Raw genomic sequence first — 13,398 nt, 5'->3', positions numbered from 1 at the left:
ATACTACACTGTTTTTAAAGAACATGTTACAGGTTCTCTCGCACTAAATGAAATTTCACTATTTCAAAGGCCTCTGGTTTGTATCTGAATATAGAAAATGTGAAATATTAACTATTCATGATGGAAAACCCAGCATTCTCTTAATATAGCTGTAAAACTGAAATTAAATATTTGGGTATATATCTCAAAGAATATAAATAATAGAGAAATCCTAAATCTTGAGCATATTACCCAAAATCTAAAAAGATCCTAATCAGCTGGTTACAAGAGACCTTTCCATCTTTGGACGTGTCCTACTTACCAAACAGAAGGTATTTCGCGACTGATTTATCCATCTCAATGTTTATATATTTCCAATAAACTAATCAAGAATATAAATCAATTAACTTTAATTATATTTGGAGAAATAAGCAACATTATATTAGGAAGAATGATGTAGTGAAGTCTTTAGAAGAAGGCGGATTGAATGTGATTGATTTTGAAGCATTGGATGGTTCCATCAAACTTAAATGGTTGCAGTCTTTCATAAATAATTTAAATATATTTGGTTTTATTTCCAAAAGTAATTTTGAGAAGCTTGGTGGCATTGAATTTCTCTTAAAGTGTGATTTTGAAATCTCCAAATTACCAATTAAATTATCCAATTTTCATAAACAGGTTCTCCAGTACTGGAAATGATTTATAAGCACAATTTTTCTCCACATACAAATTCGATCTGGAACAACCGATGTATATTGATAAAAGAAAATCCTTCTTTTATAAGGATTGGATGGACCACGGAATTTGGACCGTTCTACACCTTTTAGACAATGACGGCAATGTATTATCGTATAATAAATTTATTGATAATTATGGCTTAGTATGTACTCAAAGTAAATTCATTAAAGTTGTGAAAGCCATTCCCCCTGCAATGATTCAGATGACTAAAGCCAGTTTAACCTATTCTTCCTTTATAATCCGTGAACCATCCTTATTTATTGATGATCGTCAATTTAAAGGAAAGACTTGCAATAACAAATTTTTAAGGACAATTTTAACCAAGCAACTTTTCCTTCTCAATTAACAAGAAAATATTTATTTAAAGATTATAACTTTAGGTTTTTGACCAAGTATCTTTCCTTTCCAATTCCGCCAAAAGCTAAAGAAATTCACTTTAAAGTGTTAAATGCCATATACCCGTCCAAGGATTATCTTCACAAGAAATTCAATATAGATACGAACACATGCACATTTTGCAACACTGATATTGAGACTACAGAGCACCTTTTCTACTCATGTGAAAGCATCAGATCTTTTGGGATGGTTTCCAGTACTGGTTAACTTCTAAAATATTGACTGCCCTTCTCTAACCTTTCAAGTAATTAGAGTTGGCCTACAAACAGAAAATAAGAAAATAGAACTTGGGATTAACAACCTATTTATAGTCGCAAAATTCTTCATTCATAAATGTCGCTTCTTGAAATTACTCCGATCTTTGCTGCTTTTAAAAATGAAGTCTCTTTATTGAAGGCTTCATTAGACAAATGTAATGTTAATAAAGCTCACACCTTACTTGATTTTTGATGCAGCTTCTAAGCTAATGTAGATAGACTGTATGTGCGTGGACTGTACGTTCTCCGTTTTTTTTTTCTTTTTTCTGTGTTTGTTTGTTGTTGTTGTTTTTTTTTTGTTTTGTTTTTTTTCTTAGTATTACTTTTCTTTTGATTTAGTTATATCTTACTTTATAAGGAAGGACATTAAGATAATTGTTTGCTGCTGGAGACTTCTATTACTGTGCCTTTCCTTTCTTTTCTGATTGATGGCTGCTTCGTTCCTCATCACCCATAATTGTACATTTTTGGATGGATCTGCTTAAGTTCTGCGATGTATTTTGGTACATTGTACAATAAAAAAAATAAAAATAAAAAATAACCTCTCAAAATAAAAAAAAAAAAAAAAAAAAAAAAAAAAAACTCTTCTGCTGTCTCACCTCTGTCAGTGTTCATGCTGTTGCAAGAACAGGTGGAGGTGCAGGTGGAACTTTGACTTCACTGTGGTTTCTATGTGCAGGCAGGAGTGTGACATCTCCGAACAGCAGAGGATTGTGGTGCGCGGTGACTCCTGCTGCGACGCCCCCGTCTGAGTGTCCTGAGCTCCTGGTCCTCAGCAGACGGCCCACACACTCATTTATCACCATGTCTTTATCCTGCCTGTAAGAAAGCAAAGACAAGGCTAACATTACAAACAGCCAGCAACCAATCCCTTTTACTCCACCGCCCAAAAACCAGTGAGAAACACTAGCTAGTATTAACTTGGAATCAAAGTCCACTAGGGCTGCCACAAACAATTATTTTGATAGTCAACTAGTCACCGATTATTTTTGCGATTAGTCGACTAATCGGATCATGCATCCATTGGACGTAAAACGTACAGCTTATTGCACCAGCAGCATCTGCTCTTATATAACATTAGCTTACAGTTTTAAGTGTTTAGGGCAGGGGTGCCCAATCCTAGTCCTCGAGAGCTACTGTCCTGCAGCTTTTAGATTCATCCTTGTTCCAACACACCTGAATCAAATGAATGTCTTGTTATCAGGCCTTTGCCAAACTTGATGACATGCTGAAGAGGTCATCAAACCATTTGATTCAGCTATGTTGGAGTAGGGATGCATCTAAAAGCTGCAGGACAGTAGCTCTCGAGGACTAGGATTGGGCACCCCTGGTTTAGGGTATGTGCTAACTAAAATAAAGACAAGATGATAGTTTATTAAATTTAATGAGATTTACAGATTGTTTCGGTAAAGTTTAATAAACTCCTTGCTATCTAAAATATAACGGGACACCGGAGTATATTCTGAACATCTCACACTTCTGATAATCAGTTGTCTGCTTGACGTTTATTCGGCCGTGTATGAACTATAACTTTAATCTCAGCCAAACCGATTTACTCAGGAACAAATAAAATACTAAAAAAAAAAAAAAGGCCAAACAATAACATTTTTAGTTATCTAACTGACTTATATATGTTCAACCTGAGTAGCGAAAGACGGTGGTGCGTTTGAAAACGATTTGCTTGGAGTCCGGTGTTCTCACGGGCTCTAGTGAGCCTTGCCCCCGGCTAGCTATCGAGCTAGTGGGTAACAGACGTCTCCGAAAACGTCGGAGCGCTTTTGAAAATATGCGGTGTCTTGATAAACTGAGCAGATATTTGAGGTTTACACAGCTACATTCTCGCCTGAAATATGTTAACGTTTATTTTGTGACCCAGAAAGATTAATAAGAGTAATATTAAAACTAACTAGCTGCCGCCATTGTTGAAACTGAGCAGGGCCGCGCTATGAATTCTGGGACACTGCTGCTTCTTCTTCGGAGTGTAACGGCAGCTGGCATCCTTGTACATGCAGTGCTGCCATCTTCTGTTTCAGTCCGTTATTACACTCTTAAATCCTACTACTTATTCCTGCGTCTTTTGTGATCTTACAAAGCTTCAAACCACGCGTCGACTATTAAATCAGTCGTCGACGATTTGATAGTCGACGTAATCGTGACTAGTCGACTAATCGTGGCAGCCCTATTCAGCAACAAAGACGCCATCAAAAAAGTCACGGCCATCAGAGCAACATCAGAGAAACAATAAAGTCTAACCATGGAAGGTATATAGAAATATATGCATAAAGACACAAAAACAAAGAACATCGACAATGAGCACCTTTCGTTTTGCTGAAGTGATATAGCTTTCTCTTCCCATCAACTGAAACCACCAACATTTCAGGTGTGCATGCTGGGCAGCTGAAGCTGACATCACAGCACAGCTGCTCTTCCTCATCAAGAAAGCTGTGCTGCAGTGCAATCAACTATTACATTTAGGCAAAGATTACTTTTCATCCCTAAATGATTGACGGTCTGAAACTCTGACCTTGTCTCTACAGACAGCAGAGCTGCTGCCTTCCTGTGGTAGGAGTTCATTTTTACCCATCACCCCAGTTAAATTTCACTGGGGTCTGTCTCATTTATATGCCAGAACCAACACTTTGAAGCACTTTTCTTTGATCACTTGTAGCTCAATGGAGACACACATTTATGATCAGGTCCCCCAGTTTCAGACACACTTGCACAAGCACACAGATGACCGATATCTCACAGTGGTTTAACACAGATCTGTCTGGGCTAAAGTACAGACATCGAACGCTATGACAGACCGAGGCAACTATGACCCTTGCAATTTTAGAAGAAGTCTGCTTGAAAGTAATCATGGACAGAATTCATGTTTCAAATTATTCTAAAAATGCACTTCAGCAAGTTTGTTTTTTTTATAATGCCTACTAAAGATGTTTTCAAAGGGTTTCCCAGATATGGGTTATTTCTAGTCCCAGATTAAAAGAATAATTCAGTGAAGACCTCCATTTAAACAACTTTAAGCCTAGCACTAGGCTTAATCCATGTCTGGGAAACTGCAGCATTATCCATGGAGGCATGAGCATTTAGCATAATATAGACAACAACCTCTTTAACTTACCCTAAAATCTGACTTGACTAACTCCAAGAAGGGAACCCTGCTTTTACTGTCCAGGAAATGGAGATCAGTCACCCAGTGCAAGTGCAACTGTCATTTAAACTCAGTCTACAGTCAGACCAAAAGCCACCTCGCCAAATGTATTTACACAGCTGTGTGGCCAAAGGCAGGGGGCAGCTTGGGTACGGCTGTAACATTAGCCTCTTTAACTGCAGCTGAACGCCATCCCTCATTGTCTGCTACTTACAATGCAGTTAGAAAACAAGATCTACGGCTTTTCCTAATATCATTCACCACTGAAAAGATTTTGGTCTGTTAGATATTTCAGCAGCATACACAATTTACATCCAATACTGCAACAAGCTTACTTACCAGCATTTTTTTTATCAGATAAACTCAAATGAAACAAGTTGGTTAATTGGAAACAATTTCAACTTTCAAATCATGTCACTCTGTGTTTATTGGAAAGGAGATTAAAATGCATGATAGGCTGAACCCACCGAGGGACTCATAAAGTTTGATCTATGAATTCCTGATACATTTTTGCTTTATAGAGGCAGAATGTTGACCATGAAAGCTTTTTGTAGTGAACTATGCTGCTTTCACCTACAAAGCATCCAGAGCACACAGTACATGTTGCTATAAGCTACACCACATAGCTGCTACAATTTAAACACACCCACAATTTGTGTATAATCGCTATCGCCAGACTATGTCTCAAGAGCATATGACCTGTTGATAAAACTCACTGTTATGAAGATAGATTGGTTCCAGTGTCTTCATGAAACGCTGCCTTTATCCATCTTCTGGGGCGTGCCTGCAGTGGACTTGTGAACAGTTCCTTGTGAGGGAGCTGCTGGTGGAGCTCACAAGGTCCTCCTTCATTCCTACCATGAGCTTCAGTCTTCCTGATCTTTCTCAAACACGCCTCTCTCAGTGGGTCAACAGAACATCTGGCACAGGACAGCTGTGATGAAAGAAAAGGAAGAGGTTTCTCCAAACCTCTGGACCAAGGAAACCCAGCTGGGTCCTGATGGTCTCCCACACTACTTTCACCCCGGGTGGACGTAGCTGTCGATAATAATCGGCACTCTGTTCACTGTTAGGAAAGGAAAAGAACAAGTTACACTACAGTACTGATACCTTCTGCTGCTCTTTTCAAACTTGCCACCTTACCAGGCTGTAGAGTGCTCTGAACACTTAAACACTTTGAAATCCATTACACACTCACACTCACAGTCTTAGGTGAAAATCTCCAAGGACAGCATTACACTTTTGCTATGAACAGTAACTCTGGAGCTCTGTGGAGTGTGCAGATGATCTCATTACTGTCTAAAAATGGATAACAAAACCGAAGGAGTGCTGAATCATTGACAAATACAGAGTAACAGGTGTGCAGCATGGCTAACTAGGTAGCAACAAGCCTCTAACACAGCAGCGTGTATGCTAGCGGCTAATCTAGCGAAGAAATGAACAGAGTGCTTTTAGGTGTTGTAGAAGGATAAGATGATAAGCTGTGTGTGTTTTTCAGAATGACCTGCTTGTATTTACCTTCATTGAAGGAGTGGTCAGTGTGGGTATAGCCATGAGGCAAAAAGACAGCTGAAGCGGAAGAGTGTGGTGAAAACATGGTGCTGCCGCGGCCAGCAGGTTTCCAAGCAGGGATTCGGGTAGCAGGAAGGCTTTGGTAAGCCGTCCAACATCCAGTCCCATCTTGTGAATGCCAATAAAAAAATAGCTAGGTGTCCATGTGTAATTTGTGTGGAACAATATTGCACAAGAAGCTTAATAGATTTAGAAAAACGATAACAAAAAAAAATAAAAAATTGAAGAACAAAAGATAAATGTCCTTTTTTTCCAAAGTTTACTCGCCCTGCTGAGTGGTGTACAGCGTTAAGAGGCCAGCATTCGGACTCCAGAGTTTAACGACCCTAGTTCGAGTCTCTGATAGTAGTCCGTCTGCTACAGCAGGGTAGGCCCAGAGTGAAAGACGAAGCTCAAGCCTGCCTCCATTTTTCTCTCTCTCTCTTTTTTTCATTTCTTTTTACTTTTTTCAAGCCGCAATTAAAAGCTCAGGGAAACACTTAGTTTTAAGGCGGCCTTTAAGGCACCCTATATATCAGTCCATACAGCGGTAAGGGCCAATCTCATGTATCAGTTACACATATATCAACGAAGGAAGAAAACAGGCCCAAACCAAAGAGGTGTGCAGGGAAAAAATCAGGTGTGAGTGTGTGAAATTTACTAAGTATTGGAGTGCAAAAATGCCTGGTCTCCAGCTCATTTCCAAAAGGCTGGGTGCGTGATGTGCGCGTTGTGGTCTTTAAATAGAGGAATTTTCCCGCTTTTGTTTGCCCGTCATGTGGCGACATGTGGCGGGCTAGCAGCTTAGTAACATAGAGGCCTGGGTTCGAGCCCTAGGCTCACCTACCCTACCTCTCTATGTTCATCTGCTAGGGGGAGGTCCAGGCAGGGGACCTTGGAGTGAAAATTCCAAGGCCTAGACTTCCCCTGATTTTCATTTTTCTCTGTGTTTTTTCTTTTACCTGCCAGCAACAAACAGCCCAGCCCCATTTATGGGACCTCCTTCTTGTCATGGCTACCAAGGACCACTCTTCTTCTGCCAACAAGTCATTGCCTGACAAATAATTATTTCCTATGTTTCCCTAGGGGCTTTTTTTAATCTCCAATATCTTTACATATCTTGCTAGATAGACTTCCCTCAACAGGGTTTACAAACGCCTTATCCTCTTTGTCCACTTCAAATAACTTTAAACAACTATTCTTAGATTTCTTGCAACATCTGCTGTCCTCTTGCACAGATTACGCTTTTTAAAAAACAAACAAACACTTTTCTTTTTTAACGTCAACCACATTTTTGGAACTAGATAAATAAAGCATATATAAAAGTCACTACCAAAAACTCATTGCAGCTTCTACCTTGTTATAGGAATGTTGTTTGTGGCTCAAGATGACTTGATTTCATCCGTGAAGGATACATTTGATATATGTTTTCACATATTATAGACCAACAAGTTATTATAGCAGTTTAAATACGAGCGATCGGTTTTTGGAAGACGATCATTTTTTTAGCACAACACCGCTAAGCACCAACTCATCCATCCTTTCTCCTTTTCTTCTTTTCATGCCGCCACCATGGGAAGCGCCCACAAATGTGTCATTTCACACTGGCAGCAGGCTCGCAGAGCTAGCTGTGGTGCTTGTTCTTCTTCTCTGACTTTGCTGTTTCACCGTGTTTAGATAACGTGCCATCCGCAAACAGTCGCACTCATTTTCGTGCTTTAGCTTTGTATTCACGCGCACACACACGTGCACACACACACACACACACACACACACACACACGTGTGTGTTAGTTTAGTCTGTTTCAACCTCTCTTCGTGTGGAAACACACATATCTAGAACTATTCTTTAAGGATGTCTGCATTTCACACAACTGTCTAATAGGATAAAATAATTGACATTGTATACCCAAAGGTCAAGTCTGGATAAACGTGTATATGATCTCCAACTTGAATGCAAAGCCAAGGCATATAATTGTGTGGTGTGTCAACTCTAATGTGTTTCCTCTCTGTGCAGGGGGATGACTGAAGCTATCACCTTGCTAATCCTTGCTGTCCAAACTGGCCTCATTGAGCTGCAGGTCATCCACAGAGCCTTCCTCCTCTCTATCGTCCTCTTTATTGTTGCTGCTTCCATCCTGCAGTCCATGCTGGAGATAGCTATAGTCCTATAGTCCTAGCCCTGGGAGCATCTAGAGGCAACTAAGATAATATACCAAAGACTTTTTTCATGTGTTTATTTTTAAGAAAACTCTGTGTCCCACTGTTTGTTTTATTTTTACTGATCATAAACAACTATTAATAACTATGGGCAGTTAGTTAATTATCACAGAATTCATTATCTATGGTCATCAGTACAACTCATGCTAACATCATAAATTAAGTAATACTACGGTGTACTGTCCTTCTTTCTTCATTCCTAAACAGGCAGTTTGTCTTTTTGACATCAATCTGACTGAAAGTGTGTTTGCAAAGCCTGCTATCAACCTGCCTGCTTTCTCATATGCTGGTTTTGCTGCCCGTCCCGTAGGAGTTTGTGGAAGCACTTCCGTGCAGTTTCTCTCTGTCTCTTCCTGCTGATCTTTCCAGCGTACATGGCTTATATGATCTGCCAGTTCTTCCACATGGACTTCTGGCTTCTCATCATCATCTCCTCCTCAATCCTCACCTCTCTCCAGGTAACACACAACCGCATCGCAGTGTGCAAAAACGTTAAATTAAATAGTTTAAACTTGCTCTACCCAAACAGTTCAGCCCAATAATAATTAAACATGTATATTTGCTTGTTTTTTAATTCCATAATAACTCTGAAACACTCTACCGCCAGGTGCTTGGCACTCTGTTGATCTGTTGTTCTCTTCATGGTGGAGGAGTTTCGTAAAGCTCCAGTGTAGAACATGGATGAAGTCATATATTGTGTAAATGGGAGCTACAGATTGCTGGAGTTTCTGCTATGTGTCACACACACACACACACCAACTCTTTGCTAAGTTCTGACTGTAAACAGACACTGTCATGTAATGCATCAGCACTGTCTCTGCCTCACTGTCAGTGATTTGTTACCTCACCAGGTTGCGGTGTGCGTGGTGTGCTATGGTGTATCAGAGACTGTATTTGGCGAGTGGAGTGTGATGGGAAGCACCATCATCTTGGTCCACTCGTACTATAACGTCTGGCTCAGAGCCCAGCTGGGCTGGCAGAGCTTCCTGTTCAGGAGAGATGCTGTAAACAAGATAAAAAGCCTCCCTACAGCTAGCAATACACAGCTGGAGCAGTATAATGACATCTGTGCTATCTGCTTCCAGGTATGAACAGTTTTTATGTTTATCTAAAGAGGATGCATGACCCAGACTTAATCTGGGGCTTTAAAAGCTAGGCTAATGTGAAATTTGATTTGTTCCAGGACATGACCAGTGCTGTGTTCACTCCGTGCAGTCATTTCTTCCACGCTGGCTGTCTGATGCCCTCTCTGTCGTTCACAACCAAGAGCCAATCACCAACTAACGGTGGAGCTACCCGAGGTACACCTGCAGCCAATCAGAACCCTGCAGGACAGGAAGAAGGCACTCTACTGGATGACAGGAAAGAGGGAGCGTCAGTAAAGCAGGAGGGAGATAATGAAACTGCCACATCAGCAGGGGAAACCTCCTCTTCCACCTCCCCCACTGGCATGTCTGCTCCCCTGCCCATCGTCAAACCTCCATTATCATCTTCCTCTTGTTCTTCTTCTCCTCTTGCAACTGATTCTGTGCTCCACCAGTCCCCTGCAGATCACCCTTCTGCATCTTCTTTCTCTACCTCTTACACATCAGACACACCCGACGCTCCTGCATCTCTCTGCCATTCTGTCTCCACCTTTCACCAACCAACTTCACAGGTACTGACCTAAGCAGAGGCGAACCCTGCTAAACCCGAATCCCCCCCTCAGCTAAAATCAGTCTCCCTTGTGGACAGCCAGGCAAACTCTACTGGTCCATCATCACAATCTAACCCACCAACTCCCCATTCAGTGGAACCTCCTCCACGTCCTCCACCTCCTCCTCCATTCAACCCCTGAGCTCCATTTTAACACACACACAACATACATACATGCATATATAATTACACAATCTAAATAATCCCTATTCTACTTGTCCAGCTGTTTGCTGTTGGCTCTCCCATCATGTCCAACTTCATATCCATGTTATGTTTCAAATGATCTAAAACAATCTCTAAGCAGAAATTCATCACTCGGCATTAAAAAATGTAAAAAAAGAGGACAATGATCGCAGCTTTACAAAATGTTAGTACTCGTTAGGCAGTTGTCTTGGAGCAGTGAAACGTATCCCATGATAGGTGTAACCCATGCCAGCAGTGATTTCATCACAGGTGCAGTTGTTTTCCACATGTTCTTTCACAGGGATTCAAATTTAATACAAAAACAGGATGCACTAATCTCATCTCAGAATGAATTGGGAATTTTACACCATGTCCAGAAAATGTGAAAATCGGATTTCCATCACGGCTTTTTCTTTCTTTTTTTCTCCCTACAGTCATGCTTTTACCCCTTACCTTTTGATGCCCGACATTTAGGGCGATGGTTGCTCCTGCCTTTGTTTGTACAGCTTTAACTTTCACCGCTGTATATTTCGTAGTGTTTGGGTGCCACGATTTATCTAAAAATTGATCAGACTATCGATTACTGATGGTTGTATTTTATACCGTGACAAAGTCTTAACATTTCATAACGTCTAGAAATTCTCCACATTTTTTGTTTTTCACTGCTGGGTGTCAGTAGTGTTGTGATTTAGTGAATACTGAGCGTTAGCAGACTGAATGTTGTTTATTGACATTCACATGACCTAAAGCCTGGTGCTAAGCAGAGGACACATGGTATGGCCTAGCTGAGGGGTGCAGTGTGAACTCTTGGTTCACATTGAAGAACTTACATGTGTCAAGCTTTTGCTTTTATACTACTTCAATATCTGATTCAGACTTGTTTGGCTGGTCCCAGCAGAAAAAAAAACTGTTCTATTCCTCATCGCCAAACTTTTGTATTACTGTTAAAGCAACTTTATTGTTAAGGTCACACGCTGCAAATGGACTAAGGGGAAGATGGAGAGACGAGGTATAAATTAGTCCACAGAGCCGAAAAGGAGCTCGGATTTTGGCCTCATTAGCTCTAGTTTATGGTTCTCACTCGTGCTTACCGTTGCAAGCTTAGCTCACTCACAGATCAACCAATCATTCACATTGTTGGTTGCTGATGGCAGGAGCCAATCAGCTCCTTTCATTAGAGACCCTGTATTTTCTAAGACCATTAGCGTTTTCCTGCTCGTCAGTCAGTTTACTCCATAAATTGTTGATACCAGCAAACTGAGCCACAGCTTCTTTTTTCCCCACAAAAACACACTCTTTCTTTTTGCTACTGCATTTAGCAGATGAAGCACGGCAAGGAAGAAATATGCTTTGAAACGAGTGTGAAAGACTGATAACTTTAGGATGCCAAGTCCTGATGCACACTTATATGTAGACCTTGCTGCCACTCTGACCACAGAACGTGTTTGTCCCCATGTGTGCTATAACCTTGCAACCAATGTGTTTTTTCTACCTTGTGTTTTTTCTTTTGGGGTTATATTTGCACTAATGTCATTTTTTACTAGCAATGATCCAAAGCTGTTCTGTGGATGTCGGCAACCAAATACCCTCTGATGTCTGTGTACGAGGAAACGGCCCAATCTGTTTGTGTGTAATGAACACAAATGTTGCTCTGTACGTAATCTATATTAAACCAGAGGTGTGTTGATAAATATATATATATATACATATACATAAGTAAGACGAGAGCTTGGTTTCTCCAAAGTTTCCTTTCTTTGTTTCTTCACGTGCCTGAGAGCAAAGAGAATTTTTGGATAAGAAGCTGCTGGGAAATCAAGCCCTCTGATCTGAGACCAGCCAGTGTTGCTGCTTCTCCAGTCTATATGACGCATCTTTTAAGCTGGTGTGATCACTCTGCTGCCCTCTACTGTTAGGAGTGGGCTCAGCATGGAGACGCATTAATTAGCGCTCAGCAGTATTACTTACTAGCACTATTATTAAAGGTCTTATTAGTATGAATCAGAGGTGGGACCAAGTCATTGTTTTGCAAGTCTCAAGTAAGTCCCAAGTCTTTATCCTCAAGTCACAAGTCAAGTCTCAAGTAAAGTCAAGCAAGTCAGAGTCAAGTCGCAAGTCAAGACAGACAACTTTCAAGTCAAGTCCCAAGTCCGAAACTTTGAATTTCAAGTCCTTTCAAGTCTTTTTTTAACCCTCTGGGGTCCCGGGTATAATTGGCCGTTCTTGACTACTTTTGATTTTACTTCTATATTTCACTTTTAAAATATGTTTTTCTTGCCTTGTTTGGTATCATTATTTACAGCACAACCTCAAATATCTGAAATTTGAGTTATTTTTTTCATTTTGGTATACTATATTAGCACAGTTGATCTAAATTCAGACAAAAAATTCAGAATTCGAGTAGAAAAAAGTTATATTTTTTTACATGTTTAACGAATCATTTTCATAACTTGAAATGCAAATAGAAATTGTACATTTCTAAAAATTATGCACAAGTTTTGCAAACAACAAAGTTATATGGTACTATTTACCTAAAAATGCAGCCAAGGCCTCAGGCGTTTTTATATAACCATTTAAATCTATTTACAGAACAATCAGGTGTGCTGCATCAAATAAGAAGGCACACAAATTATTTGTGCCAGTCCAAAAAATGTAGTTTGTGTTCAGTATAAGACAGAGGAGAACACCACAGGCCTAAACTCTGCAGGTCTGACAACTGGAGGTGCAACAGTCCAGTTTTCTATGTGGAGACAGCGTTTACACTGGAATCTGCCTTTGACAGCTTTTTTAGATCAAATATGAAATTCAGCAGTCTAACCGACACACAATACAAAACAATAACTACACAACAAACTAACTATAGCCTCCAAACACGCTAAACGTCACTAATGTCTCACATATGAAAACTCTCTCTCTCTTTCTTTCGCTCGCCCGCTTTCCGTCGCGGGTGTCACTCCTAAAAACTTCCCCTTCTCCCTAAACAACCAAATGTCACATGTTGCCTTATCATTTTTTTGATTTGCTGACATGCTAAACTCTAACACCAATAGGGAAGGGGTGTTTTTTCTTTTTCTTTTTTCACTCGCAAGTGGAGAGCGTATGCTAGGCTGTCTGTAGAAAACGCCGTTTTTGTCTAGCATCCCTGTTGAGAATAACCTTTGCAAATAAACAACAGCTAATAATATAAGATCAATGTATTTTATTTGATGTATTGACATAAATGACAGAA

At 40.2% G+C, this 13,398-nt stretch overlaps 1 protein-coding gene and 1 long non-coding RNA gene across 5 annotated transcripts; one reads left to right on the top strand and one right to left on the bottom strand.

The window, feature by feature from the left end:
* Positions 1 to 1,992: 1,992 nt before the first annotated feature.
* Positions 1,993 to 6,065, bottom strand: LOC109198249 (uncharacterized). Its single transcript, XR_003218534.1, has 3 exons — positions 6,043 to 6,065; positions 5,241 to 5,823; positions 1,993 to 2,189 (listed from the first exon to the last, which is right to left on the bottom strand). It is a non-coding gene; the product is annotated as an uncharacterized LOC109198249 (long non-coding RNA).
* A 30-nt stretch (positions 6,066 to 6,095) lies between these two features.
* Positions 6,096 to 10,190, top strand: LOC109198248 (RING finger protein 145-like). Of its 4 annotated transcripts, XM_019353802.2 has the most exons (6): positions 6,212 to 6,715; positions 8,092 to 8,155; positions 8,605 to 8,752; positions 8,902 to 8,992; positions 9,146 to 9,379; positions 9,478 to 10,190. In XM_019353802.2, the coding sequence occupies exons 4-6, from the start codon at positions 8,972 to 8,974 to the stop codon at positions 9,961 to 9,963; spliced, it is 741 nt and encodes a 246-aa protein (XP_019209347.1). In that variant the 5' UTR covers positions 6,212 to 6,715; positions 8,092 to 8,155; positions 8,605 to 8,752; positions 8,902 to 8,971; the 3' UTR covers positions 9,964 to 10,190. The 4 variants fall into 4 exon arrangements, with proteins under 4 accessions (XP_019209343.1, XP_019209347.1, XP_019209346.1 ...); XM_019353798.2 differs by lacking the exons at positions 6,212 to 6,715; positions 8,902 to 8,992 and adding an exon at positions 6,096 to 6,178; XM_019353801.2 differs by having other exon boundaries at positions 8,902 to 9,379.
* Positions 10,191 to 13,398: the final 3,208 nt, after the last annotated feature.

This window comes from Oreochromis niloticus, unplaced genomic scaffold (genome assembly GCF_001858045.2).
Source record: "Oreochromis niloticus isolate F11D_XX unplaced genomic scaffold, O_niloticus_UMD_NMBU tig00008474_pilon, whole genome shotgun sequence".
Classification (NCBI taxonomy): Eukaryota; Metazoa; Chordata; class Actinopteri; order Cichliformes; family Cichlidae; genus Oreochromis; species Oreochromis niloticus.
This window is presented reverse-complemented; position numbering and strand designations above follow the sequence as displayed.

Excerpts from the sequence above, each read along its gene's own strand:
- LOC109198248 (XM_019353798.2), top strand. The coding sequence starts at position 8,669 with ATGGCTTATATGATCTGCCAGTTCTTCCACATGGACTTCTGGCTTCTC. Across the intron at positions 8,753-9,145 it reads CAATCCTCACCTCTCTCCAG|GTTGCGGTGTGCGTGGTGTG; the intron begins GTAACACACAAC and ends TTACCTCACCAG. Across the intron at positions 9,380-9,477 it reads TCTGTGCTATCTGCTTCCAG|GACATGACCAGTGCTGTGTT; the intron begins GTATGAACAGTT and ends GATTTGTTCCAG.